At 44.0% G+C, this 21,859-nt stretch overlaps 1 protein-coding gene across 4 annotated transcripts in view; it reads right to left on the reverse strand.

Moving 5' to 3' along the window:
• Positions 1-272: 272 nt before the first annotated feature.
• The window catches only part of pax3b (paired box 3b), a 31,732-nt gene continuing 10,145 nt past the window's right edge, over positions 273-21,859 (reverse strand). For 2 of the 4 annotated variants that reach the window (XM_030109104.1, XM_030109102.1), the window contains exons 5-9: positions 12,296-12,495; positions 11,156-11,321; positions 9,315-9,529; positions 4,867-5,146; positions 273-613 (exon numbers count right to left, since the gene is read on the reverse strand). In XM_030109104.1, coding sequence (XP_029964964.1) covers positions 579-613; positions 4,867-5,146; positions 9,315-9,529; positions 11,156-11,321; positions 12,296-12,495 — 896 coding nt within the window. In that variant the 3' untranslated portion in view covers positions 273-578. Of the gene's footprint in view, positions 614-4,861; positions 5,147-9,314; positions 9,530-11,155; positions 11,322-12,295; positions 12,496-21,859 lie in introns of all 4 variants that reach the window. The other 2 variants (XM_030109106.1, XM_030109105.1) reach the window with 1 other exon arrangement.

Consider the following 21,859-nt stretch of genomic DNA (forward strand, 5'->3'; position numbering starts at 1 on the left):
CAAAACATCACTGGGACCGAAAGGGGCAGGGAGGTAAAGCGAGGAGCGGGAGGGAGGGGGGAGGGGGGAGGAATGTTTGAATGAACTTTCTCTGCAGTACAGCTGTGGCGTACATTACAGCGTCGGATACGCTCCGAGCCCGCAGATTCGTTTGGCCGGCGTTTGTTTTCCTTCCCTCTGGAACTTTCTCTACATGTGTGGGATGCGGACATCTCAAATAAATGCAATAAAATCAACAAAGCCCTTTTCAACCCCCCCCACCCCCCCTCCCATTACGATTCGGGGGATTCGTTTGGAGATACTTGGAATTTTACAAGCGCTCACGTGGCGCTCGGACGTGTAAACTCGCTCCTTCCACCGGCCGTTCGGAGACAAGTCCACAGATTTTCGACGACTCTGAGTCACTTTTTGCTGCTTCGATATTCCTTCTGCGGTCCCTTTATTTTCTCCCCCACACGGCTAATATCCTGCAGCAGAAAGAATGCATCCTGGCACAAAAACAAAACAAAAAAAAAAAAACATTGAAAAATAAAAAATTTGGTCCACGTCTGAGGAGTGTCCCACACAAAATATGTCCGTCAGGTGATTTCGGGCCTCAGATAAGGAAGGGCACCTGGAGGAATCAGAGGACATGAGACGGTGGTTAAGAGGATTTCCAGTGAGAGGACGAGTAAAACCACTTCGTGCCGCTCTGTTAACATGTGGCTGCTGTTAGCGGAGCGTGTGATCGCTGTTTGGGGATGGAAGGTGAAGGGAGCAGTGGAGGAGCAAAATGTGCAGTTACAAGAAAAAAAAACTTTTTTTTTTTTAACAGAAAAATGAAGATGCAAAGACTTTCATTTTGTTATATAGTCAGTTTTAAGATGCTGTATTACAGAAAACATGAATTAAGTTTGCTAAATGGTAAATAAATCAGAGTTAACGGTTTTAAATTAGTTTTTTTTTTTTTTTTTAGTTTTAGTTTTTGCCGATTCTGAGCTGAATAAACAGGACAAAAGTCTTTCTTAGGGTTCGTAGCTGGGAAATAACAGTAAACAATAACTTAACAATAAGTAATAATAGCAGTGAATTATTGTGTTGTACACAAATGCATATAGTTCATGTTATTATATTATCATGTCTCCATACTGTACTGTCGCCTGTGCAACAAATGAGAACTCTTTTACTTGTCGAAGAAAGATATTTTTCTCATAATCATCATATTTCTATTTTTCTAATGTTTTCTATTTAAATTATTGTACTTTTTCTTAATAATGAAATGCAAGCAAATAATATTTCAATGGTATAATCTTAAAAAAATCTTACAAAGAAATCTTTTGATCATTAAGTGGAAAGAGATTAAAAGAACGATTGATTCAAAACAGATCCATAACGGTTTGTTGTCTTTTGCATTGATCTTAAATTTTAGTGGAGGCTTAAACCACATCCTTAAGCCCGTTTTTGCTCCAGCAGTGAGTCTGTTTTTCTTTGTCAAAACACATAAAAACAACCGTTATTCGGCGAGCTGTAAGCGACTCTGAAAGCTGAAGACCGCAGCGCCCCGAAATCATGATCAGCAGCAGTGTCCTTGAACGCCTCTCAGGTTGTGAAGCAAAAACACAGAAGAGCCTCTTAAGATATGATTTCAAACAGAGCAAAGAAAGAGGAAATAAACGTACGATCAGGCTGTAAAGTGGCTAAACTGTGTGTCCGTAATCTTCCACGTTGTTTTCATCGTATCATTCAAGTTTTATCATGACATTTACACAGATAAATCCCAGATCGTGACCTTCCTCGGGTAAAGATTTGATCCCCTTCTTCTGCATGAAAAGCCACATCAGCAACAAATATTTAGTGAGCGCCTCTGCTGAGTGGAGAGAAAACCTCTGTGTCGTTTTCTGAGTGGTTTCCTGGAGCATGAGCAGCTGCCGCAGCATTGAGGGCTCCGCTTGTGTGTCAGAGCTCGGCGGACAATAAACACATCAAACGCAGTGAAACCGATATGATGCAATAAATCTCCTCTGGATTGTGGTCTAAAGCCGCAGAGAGGGCAAGTGTTAACAGTGAAGTTTAGAGCAGAGCGACATCAAGACCAGGACGACAAGCACTATTAAAGTTTGTAATAAACCAATAAAACAGTATATCATTGACGTAGAGTCGCTGCATTTTACTCTTAGAGACAATGTACAGTTTCTCCAGAATATGAAAGATTTTTGAATACATTCAGTGGTAATTTTGGTCCATTTAGTGAAGTTTTGCTAAATACAAAGAAGATTTAATGGTGTTTAAGTCTAAATCTAAAAAAGTCACAAACTGAAGAAAGTAGGTCCTGACATATTCTTTAACAACTTTGGCATTTTCAACAACCTAAAATACTAAAACTCAAAGAATTGAATTCGGGTAATCTATCATCAAAGTTTTCACTGGCGAAATTAATTTGCTTTTAGTTGCTGATAAGCCTGAAAATACAAAGTGCAAATGGGATAAAAGAAATAAAAGAATCAATAAATAATCTGTAAACTATCATTTATTTCAATAACTGAAAAGGAAGTTTAAAATTGGAATTAAAATATATGTCAAAGGTTTTCTGACACTCCTCAGTTGGGGGATGACTGGAATTTAGAGCAATACAGTGAAGGAAGACGAAACCTGCTGCAGTTCATCACATGTATGGTCGATGTTTCTGAATTACTTTAAGTTCACTTTGCCTTTAATTTGCTTTCATGTTTTCAGTCGTGCGTTTTTCACACACGTTTTGATTTTATTGTTCCGTCGTAACAGAAAGATGAAGAACGACGCAAAATGCAGTGTTGGTGGATTATCAATATCCCACTTTATGACTGATGATTCTGACAAAAAGGAAAGAAAACACACCTTTGACAAGTTTCGAAGACGTTCTTCCATCTTCACCAGTCATGATGTTTAAAATGAAGATGGAAGAACACCTTGAATCATGTCAAACGTTTGTGTTAAAAACCTACTTGGCTGACAAAGAAACAAAAATACTCTTTCTGAATTTACCACTACCCACAAGGAAGAAAACAAAACAACCAACATTTTGTAACCATTAAAAACCATGAAGAAGTCTTTCTTAATGGTTTCTGCGTTCAGAGCTAGTAAACGAAAAGGTACCGTCGCGACTTTGACGGATTTCCCTGCTCCGACCTGGCCGGTGATCTCTCTGCAGTGCCATGTGAAACGCGCCGCGCCAGCCTCCGGCGGGCACAAACCGAGACGTTACCTCAGGGAAAACAAACAGCCGTTTGACGAATCGATGCCGTGATTTCCATGAGCCGGCGCGGCTGCGGTGTCGCGAAGGCGCGGCGCGGTTCCTCGTGCTGGAACCCGGCGCGGCACCGATCAAACCGCTGCTTCCCCGGCTGACCCCGGCCGGAGCACCTGTTTCCAATCGCCGCCCTGCCAGAGGCTATTAGGATCCGTCCGCCCCCAGAAGGGATCGTTCCTCCGCAGCTCCAAACCCAACCGCACACCGGCTATCCAGTCGCACTGATTAATCACATCAAGATGGCTCGCTCGGGCCCGTAACGCCGTGAAGGTGTGCGTGCGCCCTGGCGGCTGCCTCCTGGAGGCCCGTGTGCACGTTTTCTTTACGTGTGTCGCCCTAATTCCTCCCTCTGTCCACCTGAAGATGTCGGAGCGAGATATCTCATTAGACGTTTGCTGCTCTCGGATATTAAGTTAGATATTCATTCGATACCTGTCGCCCCACGGAGGCTTTCCCGCTGCCACGCTCTTTGAAGGGCCTCGCATGTCTCAAGGTTACATTGAGGTCAGTGGATGAACCTGATTGGTCAAACCCCCCACCTCCCCACCCGAAACTCCCGGCGTGGACTCAAAATTGGAAACGGCGGCCGCTGTAATCACGCTGCAGCGGAAAAACCAAGCCGCTCCCCCAAAGTCAGGCGGACATTTGTTTGAAGTTGATTTTAACCCTTGAGGTAACGGTAATGCGAAGTGAAAAGAGCCTCTCAGCGCGGTCCGAGGAGGCCTATCGGGGCGCCTCGCGAACCTGATGGGAGCCGACTGCGACCGCAGAGTTCAGTATCGGTGCTGGGCCAATCACCTCGACGATGGAATCAGATCTGCACAATTAACCCCAACACTTGAGACCGGACCCCCAAGATGTTCGCTGCCTCTAACAAGCAGAGCTGCAGCTACCTGCACCAGGTCCACTTTTTGGGTTTTTTTTGGGTTTTTTTATTATCCCCACTTCTTTTTGTGGAATCGAAGCAAGACAGTCATGATTGCAGGATACAGATCGGGAGGACGACTACCTGCATGACCGACACCCATACACCTGTTCTCGTCTTAAATAGGCCACTGACATTTAACAAAACTGAAGATCGGTGTTTTTCAGTTGGGTACACAAGTTGTGGAAACTTTAGATTTTAAGCAGAAAGTCCACATATTTTATTCCCAGACGATCAGAGCTTCATCTTTAGTGGATGTTTCAATAAACTCCTTTTGTCTTTTACCAAATTGATCTATAAAACTGAAAATGTTTAAAGCAACACGGCACTCTACTAGGCATTTCTAATGAATGTGACATTACTCAATTGCAGCACAGAGGGAAATATTGTGATTTGAAATCTTGTTCTTATTTTGAATTGACCTAAAGTTTGGAATTCAACAAATGTTACACAAATAGGACATTTAATTATGATTATATCAGAATGCAAAATATAAAATCGCATTTTCTGAAAGACCTGTTTTTTAATCAAACAGTTTTTAAGAGAATGCTTCAAGCTTGTAATTAGTGGGGAAAAAAAAAAAACTTAAAAAAAAATGTGTAACAGTGCATTTCAAGTGTAATCCATTTATGATATTTATCGATTTAAAAAGAAAAGAGAGGGCTATTGACCTTACTTTGTCCGTACTGGCCGTACTGGTAGGACGCCACGTGGTCGACGGTGTAGCCCGGCGAGCTGTACGACGGCGTGCAGTAGGACTGGGAGCTGGGCAGGGAGGGCAGGGCTGACATGGAGGGGACGCTGCTGAGGCCCTCCAGGCCCTTGATGTGGTCCATGCGCTGGCTGCAGCTGGCCGCCATGCCGGCGGGGGGCTCCAGGCCGCCCGTCAGAGGGGAGATGGCGTAGTCGCTTTGAGGCTGGTGCGGCACGCCGCCGGGGTTCAGGAGACCCATCACCTGGCGGGAGGAAGGACAGAGGAGCAGATTTCTATTCATTTGATGCCGGACTGAATGTCAAAGCTGGGAGGGACAGGTGTCTGTCTTTTGTTTATTATCTACGCGATTCATCCTCTAAAGCTCTGAAATGAAGAACGCTTGCAGCTTTTCTACAAACGACTTCAATATTTGCCTTGAAACAAGCCATGTGTGAGGAATGTTTTACTCCTCCAATCTGATTTATCCTCGATGGCTCTGATTACCAACCTTTTCATGAGGGACCCGGATTTCTGTATATTGGAGACACTCTTATATAAATGAATGATACACTTTGATGTTAACACTTTAATGTAGTACTGTTGGGACAAATAAATACTGAATCCCCTATTTTTAAAAGAAAAAAAAAAAGCTATGCCACTTCGCGACCCTCTGTGAATCTTTGATGCCCATTGTGCAGGTCGGGAGCCCTGATTGGGAACCACTAATCTATGGTACATATGAAGTTTACTTTCAGCTGTGGAGCTCCGACCGGGCGTCTTATCTTCCTGTTCTTTTTACTCCACTTCTCGTATAATCCAATAAGCTTGGAATTATTGTTGATGATGGGAAGTCACACGATGGGTCGGACCGTTATTAAGAAGTCACAAACCGTACGATACAAGACGTAAAAATATATTGGATAAAGGCCAGTAAGCAGAGAAACCTGAAAACTCTTAACTACAATAACAATGTTCCTCATTGAGCTGCGTTTCTCAAAAGCTGGAAGACGTCAGTGAGGAATCCTCAGTGTCTTCACATGACTTCAATTCCCTTTGTACTTCCTGCCAAGATTTTTATAATAACCAAAGTATCTCTCTTTTCTAGTGCGCAAGCAACAAGACTGCGTGTGTGTGTGTGTGTGTGTGTGTGTGTGTGTGTGTGTGTGTGTGTGTGTGTGTGTGTGTGTGTGTGTGTGTGTGTGTGTGTGTGCGTGTGTGCGTGTGTGACCAACACACAAAGGAAATCCCCCCTCAACTCCTCGTAGACATCAAAAGGCTCCCGGCGAGCCCGTCGCAGATGGAGATAGTACCAGAACGGAAGAATTAAGCAATTTGTCTCCGATCTGTGGCTGTACTTATTCTGAAATTCCCTCTAGAACCTACGGCGTGAGATAGGAACTTATCTCCGAGAGAGATGTATGGGAGGAGATAACACCGAGGGAGCATTCGGCTTGAGGAGCAAGCTGGCTCCTGACCTGGTCTTTATTAGCAACCAGATAATCAAATTTGGGGGAATACTCTTTGGCTGGAAAAGAGCCGTGGGGCGTCGTGTTCGACGTGCTTCAGAACAGAGCGGCGACCCCCGCATCGGACGCCGCCCGAATCTACCTGTCGGCCATCAAAGTGGACGGCAGACTGTAAGCAAAGCGGCGAGGTTGGCTTCATCGCAAGGCAACGCAAACTGAACCTGCTACTTCTAAATGTATCACATCCCACCTATTGAGCAGAGTCGAGGCCTCCAGGCTCTTCCAGGCGTCCTAATAGGAAGCAGGTTACCTTGCTCTCTGCGTCCTGAAGGCCCTCTAAGTGACATATTATTCTACATCCACACACACACATGGTCCTGCTTAAATCATTTCCCAAGCAGGGGAGGTGAGTAGAGGAGTCCATGTTGACTCTTGAGAGGGGAGTTGTGTTTCCTCTTGTGCCTGGTAACATTTTCCTAAAAAATTAACCAGCGTTTGGAGGGTTTGGTTGGAACAGAAGGGGATCGGGGATACAACAGAACCGGACTGAGAAACAGCAGCGGGTGGGAAACCAAGCCGACGGGTTCCAGTCGGCAAGGTTTTCGTGTTTTTCGTCCGTATTCCTCATTTCACTCAGCCGTTCCCCGTCATCCGTCTGGTCTCCGAGCTCCTCTCAGCCCTGTGAGATGGCCGCTGGCCGTCCCGGCGCAGCGGTGTTTTTATATCGAAGGCGCTGCCATCGCCGGCGGCCCGATTCAGTGCGTCCACAGGAGTTGGCGGAAGGAAAGAATGTCGGAATGGGGGGGGGGGGAGTGGCGTGGCGGCGGAGGGTTCGGGAGGGAACATCTGAGACGGGACATTCTTTCTCCCCGCCGTATGAAATATATACAGATAAATTAGAACCTTTGCTTTCACGTGGAAGAATGTGGAGGCAAGCATTTTAAGAATGCAATCACGAGAAGCTTCCCCTTGGGGCTCGAGAGCTAGCTGAGTGTGTGTGTGTGTGTGTGTGGGGGGGGGGGTGCACATACACGCAAGACTGATCATCCTGCATCTGCCTGCTGCAATACAGTTATTATATTGTAAAGTCTGCTGTTGCATTTTCTCAAGATTTAGAAGAACCAGGCTGTTCGAGATTTGAAATAGCATTGGTAAGCTAAATAAAAGATAAGCTGATAAAAAAGGTTTGTCTTTAGAAAATCCTACAACTTCTGGACAATAAGAGAATATACTTCGACACATAACTGTTTTCATTTACACAGGGTATCTTCATACTTTTTGTGGAAATGGATTCAATGTCTTTATCCATGTCTGGTCTTCATATGTCCACAGCATTCCCAACATTGTCAATATAACCATGTAATTCCAAAACTGGATGGACAAAAGCAAAGTGAAAAATCATCCCAGTTGTTTGCGTTGTGGTTTAGGTTTTGAGGAGGGGGGAAAAAAAAAAAGCTGTAATCAATCCTCCAATCTAGACTGAAGGTTGAGAAGTTGACTTTGGCATGCGGCTCAAGCATGTCGTGTAATATTTGTCTTAAAGATGTTGTAAAATCCTTAACTGATCCTCTGAATGTGGTGGAGTCGATCAATTATCTACACCACGCCGGCGTGTGTGCAATTATGTGGACCTGCGAGCAATGCGAGCGTGTCTCCCGTCTTCACGCTGCGCTGTTAGCAGTCGGGCCGCGCCAGGCCGAAATCTCATTTTCTGCCTGTTAGGGGTCTCCGGCTCATCCGTCTCCTCCGCGCCCGCTCCGTCGGGGTCTGGAGACCTTGGGGACGCCCTGGCTGGATAATTGACTGTAATTGTCTTTTCACTTCCAATTCGTCATACGATCCATCGTCCTCTGTCTGTCTGGAGTCGCCTCATGCCTCCTCTCCAACCAGCAGAGAGCCATCTGACCGTGGAGCGTGTGAGTCAGAAAGGAGTGCGTCTGTGTGTTTATACACTCCACAACTGCATGAAACAATATCTGGGAAGGTGAAACTGAGGCGTCTTCTGACTCTGATATACTGAGTGAATGTGTGTATTTGTCACGCATGTTCACGGCTTCTGATTGGCTGTTATGGTCAATACTCCTGCAAGAAAAATGGCTTACATCTCTGATATGATATCCAAGAAACTATTTGCGAAGGACACTTCTTTCCTTTGGCCTGACCTTTGATTTTTCTCTCATGATAAATTAAACTAGAATTAAAATTCGGTGTGAAAAGTTGGAGAAACAAATAATGCCCCTTTAACAGTGTTGACATTGCAAACTTGAATCCCAAGATATTACTGGCAGAGGAAATGCAAAGAAAAAACAAAATCAAAATTAAACCAATTTCTACATTAACATTAAATTTCACCTTTTTTTTCTGTCGTATGATAAGAATTTCAAAGGAGTGCTTGGAGTCGCAGCATAACTCAATGCCACTTGATTATTTAGATTACAGGAGAATTGTAGCATGTAGAGGATAATAAGTGATGGGCATCAATGCTTTCAGTAAAACTCAATGTTTCTGAGGCAGAATAGTTACAGGAATAAAAGAAGCAAAGAAAAACACAATGTTTTAATGTTTATAGCATATTGTTCTTTCTCTTTACCCCCCGCCCCCAACTATTTTCAAAAGATTGCCCTGGAAACCATTTGATTTGTCTTTTATTTTCTGTTTTCTTGTCATTAATTGCTAATTTTTTAAACTTGTTTACGAGATGTAATAAATTCAATAAAAGTGACTTGATTAAAAAAAAATGGTTGAAATGATTAAATCTACAAAATCACTGCTTAATAATTATGACACTCATTTATTCTGGTGTTTATTTCTAACAAAATTGTCCTGCTTTGGGAAAATAGTTCATCCGTGGTGCAAAGAGACTCGTGAAATGAATACAGCTAATGCTAGTAGTGTTTTGTTTTTGTTTTCGTTCCAGTCGTCTTTCAGTTACGGTTTGATCCAACATGCACACCAACTCCTGACCTGTGGCGAGAGCCCGTTCCCGATGGCGGGGTTCATGGGGTTGCTCGGTCCTCCGGGGCCCACGAAGCTCTCCGAGTACCCGGAGAAGGAATGGCGTCCGGAGGCGAGGCAGTAGGCGGAGCCGCCTTCACCCTGCCCTCCACCTGCAGACGACTGGTGGCCCGAGGACGGGGGCAGGGGCTGGGGGCGGTGCACCGTGCTAGGGGGCTCCGATACTGCGGGACAAACAGGGGCCAGGAAATCAGGTCAGTGATGATCCAAAAAACTGATTTGATGTTTGTAATAAACATTCAAGAGAGAGAAGGCAAAACTATTTAATAAAAACTAAATTGTGTCATAATGAAGTATGAAAGAAACCAAAGTGAATGTTTTGTATTACATCTGGTTGAATATGGCATTAATGTATCAGCAGAAAATCAGTCAGCAGCTTTTTTTTTATTGCCAATAATCCTTTATAAATTTTTATTCAAGCTGAATTGTGTTTCTTTTTCTCGTCCCATCAGTCAGCTGAAATCATCTATTTTGTGGCTAATTAATGCTTTTCTAAATTTTGCAACATAAAATCATTGAGAATGACCAAGAAATGAGCTGATAATAAACTAAAATAAAATATAAACTAACATTAAATCAAACCAGTCTGAGTGTCGGTGAAATAACTAATAATAATTTACTAGAAATGTAAGAATTCTGACATAAAACTTAAAAATTAATTTCAATTCAGCTTTATTTATGAAGTGCCAATTACAACATGGTCGTTTCTAGACACTTTTACAGAGAAAACCCAACAGATCCACATGAGCAAGCATAAGCGACTGTGGAAAGGAAAAACTCCCTTTTAACAGGAAGAAACCTTTGCAGAACCAGGCTCAGAGGTGGCGGCTTTCTGCTATTCCGGTTGGGGTGAGGGGACAGAAAGAGAAGGAGATAGGACAGACGGTTCCTTGTATCTACATACAATTCATATATAAACACAGGGTACATAGGTTACAAGAGGAACAATCATCAATGGCATGTAGCAATACAATGAAATTACAGTAATACAATGAAATCACATTGAAATGAGAGAAGGAGCAGAGCTGGGCGCCGGTTCCACAAGGTAGGAGCCCGGGGTTCAGTAAACGCTTACACCCACTGGGTCCGGGTTACCTCGTTTGATCAGTGGAGCAGCTGTTTTGATTGAAGTCCAATTAGAATTGCACCCATTGAATCCAGGCTTAAGCAATTATATGTACAACTGTAGCATATTCTAAGGCTACATTGTATTATATATTGTGCATTTCAAATTTTAATTTTCTTTAAATTGAAATAATTCTGCACTTCATTTGTTTTCTAGAATCTATCTTTATGTTTTGTGTGCTTTATGTTTACACCATATTAGGGGAAAACAAGAGATGGTTTTAATCCTTCTGAGTGTCTTAAAGTGCTTCAGCAGAATTAACAAAACCATTTTCTACATTTTCTGACTTATAAGTCAATTGACTTATAACTTATGAATGAAATTGGGCTCCACGTGGCTGCTGAAAAAAGGCAGTGTGAAAAAGTTCTTCTGACTGTATGGATTTACTTGATGTATACCGTGAACCTCTATTGGTCGTAGTGCGAATCCCGTTATAGAGGTACGGTGTCAGTAGCTGATTAAGTTGGAATACAGACATAATTAATATGGTAGGATACAGTCTGGTATTGTCAAGAAAACAGCAATGTGGCTCACACAAATTGAAACAAGTATCTAAATAATAGCTGTCAAACCTCAGTAGATGCTCGAGGTCACTGAACTAAACCAATGGTCATCCAGAGTGTCAGCCCTGGAGCACAGCGGTGCCACATCGACTTGCCCCTACCTTGTGCGATGGATGAGGGGGTGTAGGTGCTGTCGGAGAGCTGGTAGGGCGGGATGCTGGACATGGCCGATGCCGGGAATCCTCCTGGTATCAGGTGATTGAACGCCATCAGCTGATTGGCTCCGGCTTGTTTCCTCCACCTGGCTCTCCTGTTACTGAACCACACCTGGAGACCACAATCAGAGGTGTGTTCTTATTGGAGCACAGTGATTTTAGAAAGATGTGTGTGTGTGTGTGTGTGTGTGTGTGTGTGTGTGTGTGTGTGTGTGTGTGTGTGTGTGTGTGTGTGTGTGTGTGGCTGGCTGCTCCGACTGACATGCTGAGTCCATATGGACGGTGCTCATGCTGAGCCTGTTTACACTTCCCAGATGGAGCCTGTAGAGGAGAATTTACGGGACTCCAGATCACAATGGGAGAAGCCTGGATTGGGCCCCTGGGAGCCGGACAGGACGAGATGTGCATGCCCGGCTGGGAGTAAACAGATATGGACATGTTGCCTTTAAAGGGACAGTGTGTACGATTTCAGCAGTACCGCTTCTATCCTCAGGGTGGCAGTGATGAGTTACTGTAACAGTCTTCAAAAGGAATGGTCCACTGGAGCAATTTTTCTCATACATAAACACACAACATCTGAAAACACTTGCTAGGTGAGCATTTCCTATCAATAACTACGTACTGTCCTGCCTGCGCCCGATTGGACAAACAAATGTAAAACTTTTATTTGGTACTGAAACCGTCCAGTGGAAAGTATTTCTGAAAACATCCGAGGAGAGAAATAAGCAGTGCTAGTTTAGGAAGTTTGACCTCCGTTTACTGGCCTTCATTTGCATAAAGGTGGAAAAATTCAACAGATGAGCTGAGGACAGCTCCAGAACGATGCATCGCAACGCAGCTCGGAACATGCCTCGCCACACCCAGCAGGCATGGCGGCGCACTTCACATAGACAATGAATGGGATGCAGGAAATTGGCTGATCTAGTGGACATGTTGTGTTTATCATCATAAATAACATTTAAGCATTCAAGTTAAGTAAAAGTACTACACATTGCACTGCACTAATCTCTGGGAGGGTGTCAGGGAAGGTAGCTGGGTGTGTGTGTCGGGGTGTGAGCTCATGGTCCGGCTGTGCGGTCTCTGTACCTGCACCCGGGCCTCGGTGAGTTTGGCCCTCTGAGCCAGCTCCTCCCGGGTGTAGATGTCGGGGTAGTGCGTCCTCTCAAACGCCCTCTCCAGCTCCTCCAGCTGCTCCGCGGTGAAGGTGGTCCGGCTGCGGCGCTGCTTCCTCTTCAGCGGCAGGTCGGGCTCTGACTCCACGTCTGAACCCTCGTCCGAGTGACTCGCTGTTCACCACGCGGAGGAGAGAAGACGAGGTTGAGATTTTATCCTCACATTTAAAATGATGCATGTCGTGAATCCCAAGCAACTGAATCCACTTAAGAACTTGGCTCATTCCCCACTTTTTTGAACACACACTTTACATACAGACACACAATCAAGCAAACAGAGTTCCATTCAGAAAGGATACTCCAAGATGGAGGAATAATCCCATTGGACATGATTCCCCAGGCACCACAGGGGGGCTGGAGTACTAAAAGCTTCACAAAAGGCTAATTTGGATCCAGAGCTTATTTTCTGTGTGTGTGTGTGTGTGTGTGTGTGTGTGTGTGTGTGTGTGTGTGTGTGTGTATAGTCATCTCTAGGCCCAGGAGCAGTTGGCTGGATGAAACTGCTTTTCACGCCAGGTGAATGCTGGTTTATGACCTAAAGGGACATTTCAAGGAAGCTATGCTGGAAAATTGTGCTACATGTGTGTGTTTCTGTAGCAAGACCGTTGTGGTCAAAGCCTCAAAGGTTTGAGTTTTGGGATGTAATCCAATGCAATGCCAAATTTTAACTGAACTGAACTTAAAGGTGCATTAAGGAGTTTTTCAACTTTAATAATACTTATTTTCCACCATAAATATGTTACAAATGTTCAATGATGTGTATAATGTGCCCTGACATATTCATTGTAAGTACCGCTAACAGCGTTAAATTGTCACTTGAAAGTTGCAGTGCCAGTTCGGCACCAGAATTTTTTTGCTGAGAATTTGAGATGATGTGACGTAATGTGCGCTCCCGCTGCCCTGATTTCCTTAAGTTTCGTTTTGTCCGCTATTACTCCGCCAGATGCTTAACGAGCAGCAACCGAGCAGTATTGAGGATGGATCTTCCAGAAAGTAAGAAAAGACCGGCTTCTAGCACTGCCACAACTCCAGCACAGACTCCACCAGGCAAAAGAAACTTACATTTTACTCGAGTGCTACTTAAAGAGCGAGGAAGGAGTTCCCCTCTTCCATGGACGCGAGCCACAGACACGAGCTTTTCATTAAGCTGCAGCTACGCCCAAGGCCTGCAGGGGCCGTTGTTTCGCATAAAACGTGCAAACTCCTTAAATTAGCCTGTCCTTAAATATTATTATTTTTTAAATATCTACTTGTCACTTGTATTTTATTTCTCTTTTACTGATTTTCAAAATTACTTCAGCTGTATTTCCGAGACATATTAAATAGACAAACAAAGCAACATTATTATTGTCTGTCAGATAGGAACAAAGTAAAAATCATAACTAGATGAAACAAAGAAATATGGATTTTAGCTTGGAGAAAAGGCTCCCATTGGATGTGAATCCTATAACCTGAATAAACAGTCTTCATGTCACTATAAGAAAAGCTAAAAGCACTGAGGACTCTTCAAAGCAGTGACATGCTTTTTTTCTTTAATTGAAGTTATTCAGGAGGAACATTTAAAGTTGATATCCTCCATAGATCACAATTATGAATAAACATGTGAAAAAATGCATAGCAATATGCTGCATTATATGCGTCAATACAGCTGACTGGATGGTAGTAATTTAAAGAATTCCTCTCTAAGATTAATAAAGTATATCTATTCTATTCTATTCTATTCTATTCTATTCTATTCTATTCTATTCTATTCTATTCTGTACTAATCTGTAATTTGAGATAAAAGTGATAGCGATAACTGTACAAAAGACTTTCTTAAAAGCACAGCATATAATATTGTGTTTTTGCAACAAACCAAAAAATAGTGTTTCATAGAAACCTGCTGAACTTAGCAAACTGACCTGCTAGGTCCAACACAATCAGTTTTGAAATTCCATTTTGTACCACAAGAAGGTGTAACAAGCCTTCAATTTTACTTAAAGAGATAAAGTATCTTTAACCAAGTGCAACAGTGTAAATCAAAATATTCTTTACAAAGACAATTTTTCCACCAGAAAATAGAATTCCGACGCAGACGCGTATAAATTATCTTCTCATGTTTCAAGTGAAATCGCATCGCATTGGCATTTCGTTTCAGAAAAGTTTTGGCAAGGTTTTGCAAACAGTGTCCGTTTACATGGAAATGGCAGAAATGCTGAAAATGATTCAGTTAGCATTACAGGGCACAAGTTAGTGCTGTTTGTTGTTTCTGTAATGAAACCGGAGAACAATACACTGTCAACATTAGCAATGGCAAGGAAACATTTTCAAAGTGAAGCTCCTCACACTGCTCCGAAGCAAACTGTTCATTACGTTTATGCTGACTTACGCCTTGAATTTAAAAACTTTTACTCTTGCCTCCAACTTGTTATTGAGTAGGACCTTCATGCTGATTGAACCTCGGTGATATTCCACATCCCGACAGCTTTTGTGTTTTCCCCACTCTTCATCCTTTCAGGTTAGCATTAATACCATTGTGAGCAATATTCTACGTAAGCCAGCAGATTGGCTTTTCTCACTTCAAACACCCCACTGGCTCCACTTCTAAGTTCACCAAGGCCAGTGCGCCCACTTTTTGTGCCACACTTAATTAATTCCCCCTCAGCACTAGGGAAGTTTTGTGTGCAACACTGTATTAGTTCCCCCCTCAGAAGCAACAATAAAATACAAGAGAATCCAAATAGCTCAGGGCCCCTCATGTGAAACTGATCCTCTCTCCCCCCTTTGGCCATTTCTCCTCCTCACAACACCAATAGCAGTGGGAGTCAACTTAACATGCATTAGGAGCAAATTGGTAAAGAAACATTCAAGCATGAGGGAGCCAATAAGTAAAATATTTTCAAAGGGGGAGCGAGAGAAATGAAGACATTGCCTTAATCCTCAGCTGAATATGTTTGCAATTTTGGGGAGGTCGTTATTTCTTCGTTAGCTTTCGATGAGCATTTTGAGAAAGGGTGCAGGGAAAAGACGAGACAATTCCTTCGAGACGCCGGTTTTATGAGGTGTTTGTGGCACCGTTTCTTGAAAAAAGAACTTCTCCAGATTAGTGTCACATCATGGATGAGGAGGCGAGACTTTACCCTATCAATGCTGAGGAAGGAATTCGGGGCGTGGAGTGCAGGGCTTTGGACTTTCTCGGATGGGACGGCTGAAAAACAAGAGACGAGGCCTTTTTTTTTGCGGCCTCCCCCACCAGTTCCTGCTACAGAGGAGGGCTGCGAGGAATGCCCTCTCCAGCCGTCCCCTCACCCAACCCCAGCATGCAACGTTCTTCAGCATTTCACAGGGATTTGTGCCTTGGGAAAGTCTAGGCGAGCTGGGAAAATCCTTAATCACTTTGGAATTACCTATCGGTTATGAGTGCTACCGGGGTTTCCAGTTTTCTGAAAGAGCGACAACGTGGCACCTCTTTAGTCTGTGGACCCGAAAGTCTGAAGCAGCTCTGCTCGTCTCACCGCCGCGTTCATCGATCTGCAGATAAAACGTAACGCTGATGGACTGAAATGGCAGCGATGTCTGGAGAAACGCTCTGATCTCGAAAGCACCCAGACAATGTTGGGACTATTTCACTTCAACAGACGGATGGAAATTCCGCTTTTGCCCGATAAGCTTGCCCGTCTTTCCCCTTTTGGCACACCAGTACTTCTTAAACAAGCACCACCTTCTCCTCCCACTCCTCACCCACGCTTGTTCCCCCTCCTCGTCACCCTCCTTTTGTCCCCCATCCCTCTTGCGCTCTCTTTTCCACCCATATCTCTCTCTTTTCTCTCTCTTCTCTCTCTCTCTCTCTCCATGACTCTTGGGGGCTCTTTGTTGCTTCCACAGAGCTGAGGTCTTTGCCGGCGATTTCCACGCTCCATCTGTGGAATCCGTCATGGCTCCCTCAGCCCTTCACAGTGGAGGCCTGTCACCTGCCCCACGGGGGAGCTTGGGAGGGGTTGGGGAAGGGTGGAGGGGGCCAAAAAAAAAGTATCCGAAGAGGGCTTTGGGGGGATGGGAGAGGGGGTACATGGGGGGCATAGCCCAGGGGCATTCTACCCCCACCCTTCTGTTATATAAAAAAAAAAAAAAAACACTGCTCCCTTCCCCTTCTTCCAGAGGGAACTGTAAGAGCACCTGAGGGGCCGGAGAGGGAAGTGGGGGCAATGGAGGCTGTTGTTGTGGTTGTAAATGTACCCATGGGGATAGTGTGTCTGGGCATCTGTGTTGGGTCATAGTTGTTGTGGGTGGGGGCAAAGGGAACATCCACAGTCTGAGAGGCTCTCTCCACATGAGTGGACACTAGTTGAAGTGAGCGAAGGAAAAAGAATGTCTCTTTCTCATCGACTCTTGCCGATTTCCTCAAATTTTCTTGATGCTGTTTCAACTGTAACATGCAGCAGTTTTGAGAAGTAGTTTAGGAATGAACAGATAAGCTGTAATCGGAAAACACTGGAATAGCAGTCACGTCTTGTCATTTATATGAAAAATTATTTATTTGATCTTTGAGAATAAATTAAAAAATGTGGGAATTACTATGTATAGTACAAAGGTTAGAAAACTCTCCTACGGCGACTTGACTTTCATCTGTCTGCCACACCAACTTCTTTCAGGATTATCACAGCAACACCATCTCTTAATGGAAAAAGCACTTGGAGGTTACAAAGCAAGAAGGTTTTTGTGACAAAAGATTGTTTGCTTAATGTAAAAACAAACACAGACCATAAGGTAGGCCAACATGTGTATGCATGTGTATGTGAAAATGAGTTATTAAATGTGAAAGGGTTTTTATAGCGATCATGTAAAGGTCAGTCAAATGTGATGTTTTGTACTTTGCTGATTCAAACTATAACCAACAATGACAACGTCTGATGGAACAGTCAGCAAGTGTAACCGGTGAGCAAAGGACATCTCTAAAAGCATGTTTAACAGCTCTGAGGAGTGAAAACCCTGAAAGGAACCAGCACCCCCGCTCTGTTCTCACACTAACCAACTCCTATTCTGTATTGTAAAATCTCTAATACCACTGGAATCCAGAAAATTCCCAGAACTCAGCACATCAAGGCACGGAGTTGAACACTGCATTTCATCTCTAATTTAATGAGATCCTGCATAACATGTGCTAAATGCATGTTCATGCCAGTTAACACCACGAGCGATAACATCTGCAAACAGGAGTATTCAAAACGCCTGTGCAGTAGATCTGTTGGAAACTGTCATTTCTATGTCCGTTTGCTTGTTTTAGCAATGGAGTGATTGTGTGGAACACCGAGCCCCTCCACAGAGCACGACATCTGAGACCATGCATCCGGATGTGTTAGAGTAGGAAGTTATAAAACATATTGCAGGGCTACAGCGAATAAATCTCAATATGACAAAGAAGAAGAAAATAAATCATAGCTTGAGAGATGATCTGTCCACAAAGTGCACACGGTGGGGAAAAAGGAGAGAAACAGAGAACATTCAGAAAAGATTGCAAGACCGAAGAAGTATTTGAAAAAAGTGCAAAAAAAAAACAAAACAAAAAAGCTGTGATGGACCAGGTTAGGAAAAGATTCTCACCATTTTAACATCTCCAATAAAGGCTGATTTGAACCTTATATTGTTCTTATCTAGTTATCCTGTTATCGAGTCATATTCCACCCTCCTCATAGTAAGCTATTAAATTAGCATGAACGCCACTATTATCTTGTCGACACACATTTAACAGTCAGTGTGTTATTCAGCAGCAAATCCAACTGGTCGACCGAGCAGCATAAGTTTGCACACACGCACACACACACACACACACACACACACACATGAAATTAGTTGCCCACCCCTGCTTTAGAAGAACAAGTCCAGTATAGGTAGATTTACTACGAGGCTGCGTTCCACCTATTTTGGTTTTATAAATAATAAATTGCCTTTCCTGCCCTGGCTTGGTGGAGTTTGTGATCACAAACCTTGTTGCTCTTTGGTTCTAGTAGTCTTCACATTGACCAGGCTGGAGGGAGTTTCTTTCAAGTGTAAGTCACATATATAAGCAGTGACAGGTGCGCTGGTGTTCAAAGACACGGTGGGAAAGGACATTTTGAAAGGATGCTGATACAATCTCAAGCAGTTCATGATTTATGGAATGAACTCAGAGAAATAGAGAACCTAAACACCCTTATGGAATTAAAATTTTAGATTTGGGTTATACAGTTCATCATATTATGGTAAATTTTGGAAACCAGGTCTTTTTATTTCTTCTTGCACTTTCCATAAATTTTACAATTTAATGTCATCTAAATAAAAGGTGAGAACACAGAGTAACTTTGGGTTGGAGAGTCATGCCGACATCGAGAACAACCACACAAAACCCCCCAGAACGCTGCTGCTGGAGCTTGTAAACACACACTCGCTGGCTCACACTCTCACCATGTGCCACAAACACAGTGCTGGACTTTCCCCTCGTATTCGCTAAATTTTAGGCTTTGCTAATCGAGCTTGTCAGCCCCGAGGCGTCCTCGCTGCAGCGTCCATTAATACTCCCCCCCCCCCCCCCCCCCCAACCTCTCACGTGGCGTCCAAATGCTCGAGCTCCAAAACACTCTCCACGCCTTGTCAAGATAAAATACTAACCCGGCGTGGGCGCAGAGCGCCTTACCTCTCCGAGACAAAGAGGACGGTCTAGATGGAGAGATGACAGTGAGACCTTTCTCTCCTGTTTCTCGGATCTTTTCCAACCTCGTAAACCTGTGGTTTCTGAGTGCCTCATTCGCCGTCATCGCCTCGCTATCCCCAAGATCTGATCCTATCGCCTTGGCACTGTCGAGCAGCCTCGGCCAATCAAATTATCCACTCTAAGCCCGGTATCACTCCCCGCCTGTAGACATATGCTATATTTTAAAATGCTGCATTTAGAACCCCTGTAAACACTTGACTTCTTTCTACGCACTCTACTTTCACTCCCACGTCAGATTCAAGAAGCAGAGGTGGTGTGAGGGGGGGGCTTGCAGATGTGGCCCTGGCTCATGTCACTTTATCGAAATAGGAGAAAACGTGAGCCTTAAAAGGGTAAAATTATCCGAGCGGGAGCCGGGATGAAGAAAGCGACCTCTGCGAGCTGGTCTGGGAGCCGGGGGAGAGCATTAAATAAGAGCGGTGGAGGGAGGGGAGGTGGAAGGGGTTAAAGAGAGGAGAAAAGAAAACTGTTTAATTTAACCAAACTGAAGCCCCCCGAGAGGCACATGGGGCAAAAGGGGACTCCGGGCCAAAACAACCCTCTCCAGAGCCAAGAAAGCCCCAAAATGGCTCCCACTGCGCAACGCCATCCCAGGGAAGAAGGAGCAGAAGAAGAAGAAAACAGGAGGAGAGGATTTAGCTGAAACAGCCTTTTTGGACGGCCGTCTGGGAGGAGGAGGTGGGAACCACAACAGTTGAGATGGGGACACAAAAGGCCCTGAAAGTGTCCGCTGAGACATGTGGCACTCCACTTTTTTTTCACCAGAGATGGCGATTTAAACGGGGGAATGGCGTGGATTTCGTGGGGAGTTGTTGGGGTGGGGGGGTGGGGGTGGGGGGGTTGGAAGCGAGTGACCATATGCGGGATTGTTTATGCCGCTTTCTTCGAACATCCCTGTAACTCTTCTGGGGCTTTTGGTTAATCGAGCTCTCTCTGACACATCACCCCCCCCCCCCCCCCCCCCCCCCCCCCCCCCCCCCTATCAATTCTCTCCACCTACTCCTCTCCAAACACACACACACACACACACACACACACACACACACACACACACACCACACAAAACAAAAGGCAGAGGAGACAAACGCAGCATTTATTTGGGCGGAGTCGACCGTGCTGCTCCCATTCAGGAGCCGGGGGACTAAGTGACTGGCCGACTGCATTAAACAGTACATAGAAGTCAAGGCGGGCAGATGCTGGGCCGGATAATGGCTTTACTGACAGCTTATGGACCCATCTGCGACTCCAGGAGAGAGGTGGGGAGTGCATGTGTGTGGGAGGAGGCCGGATCGCGGAGGCCGAACTCACTTGACTCGCTTAAAGAAAGAATTCTGACCTTCACAGATGTCCTGTAAACGAAAGAGGTGTGCGAGTGTTGGCGAGGAGATACAAAAAAAAAGAAAGTCATCAGTCTCAGTCTTGTTAAACGCTGAAGCATCTGTCATCAAAGACTGATGGGAGCCGAGCTTCAGGAGGTCGTTACCTGTCATCAGAGGCTACATGTGTTGCTAACCCCGTTTCCTGCGTAGCACCGGGGGAGAGCGACCCCCAGAAAACCCCACAGCTTATCTCTTTGACTTTAAAAAATGACTCCCAGCTCCAGTCAGAGGGGAACTTGTAGAAGTCCAGCAAGGTGTGTGAGCAGGTCTTTTTTTTTTTTTTTTTTTGTTCTGAAGTGGAATAAGTTTGACAGCTTCCGCTTCGCAGATCGTCCCTGCTGACTGCAGCTACCATTACTCCTCAACAGGAATGAACAGTTTTGAAAAGTGAAGCAAAAACAGTGGCGCTACATCTTTCAGTTAGATTATTAAGTGGACAAATTTGATTTACAAAATAAGATATTCTGCATGATCACAAATGTAACAAGTGAAACGGCTGCAGTGGGTATATAGTGTCAAACATTGGACTGTACAGCATGTGGCCCCGGAACCAAAATATGTTTGACGGCCCTGATATAAAGATTTGTCTGATTTAATTTCCTAATACCTTCAGTCAAAACATCAAAAGACTGAAATGTTAAATTAATTCGATTCAATAAGATGCTCATGAACTTTCACGTTCTTGACCCCAAAGAACACCTATTTCACAACTAAATTCCAATATTACAATTTTAGATGCGTCTTAATGCTACGGTAAAACCAAAGTATTTTGTCACTCCAACTTATCAGAACTTAGATATATCCAGCAACTCAGGTAGCTGTAGTAGTGTGTAGAGAATTAACATCTTAATTCAGCCAGGTTATAAACAGTGTTTTCAGTTTATGTCTGTGAAAGTAGATCTAGGTTTTCATGCTTTTCGCTTAATGTCTCTAAATATTTCCAGGGGAACTCTTGGTTTGGCAGGGAATCCCTGTTTGAACAAGGAAGTCGCTGTAATCAACGTCCACAAAGCGGCGTATTCATTCAAACAGACTCTTAACTATTGATTATTTTCATCAGGAATTTATTTTTTTTAGGCGTCTTGTGCCGTCGGAACTAATAGACCGAGTTCCACAAATATGTTAGCCCGTCCACTTCCCTCCAACGGATGTTTGTTAATGAAGTTTCCATAAGATGCATGAAAAAAGGTTAACATGGCTTCAAAAAATGCAAAAAAAAAAAAAAATCATTCTTTTAGCTTTTACCTGTACAAAAAAAGGGTTCCTAAGATATCCTAAGAACTTTATTATTTTGCAAACCTTTCTTGTTTGAAAACTTAAAATTTGAAAACATAAGAAGAGTTAAATCTCTACAACTGTAGCATAAATGGGA

Source organism: Salarias fasciatus, chromosome 14 (genome assembly GCF_902148845.1).
Source record: "Salarias fasciatus chromosome 14, fSalaFa1.1, whole genome shotgun sequence".
In the NCBI taxonomy this organism is placed as follows: domain Eukaryota; kingdom Metazoa; phylum Chordata; class Actinopteri; order Blenniiformes; family Blenniidae; genus Salarias; species Salarias fasciatus.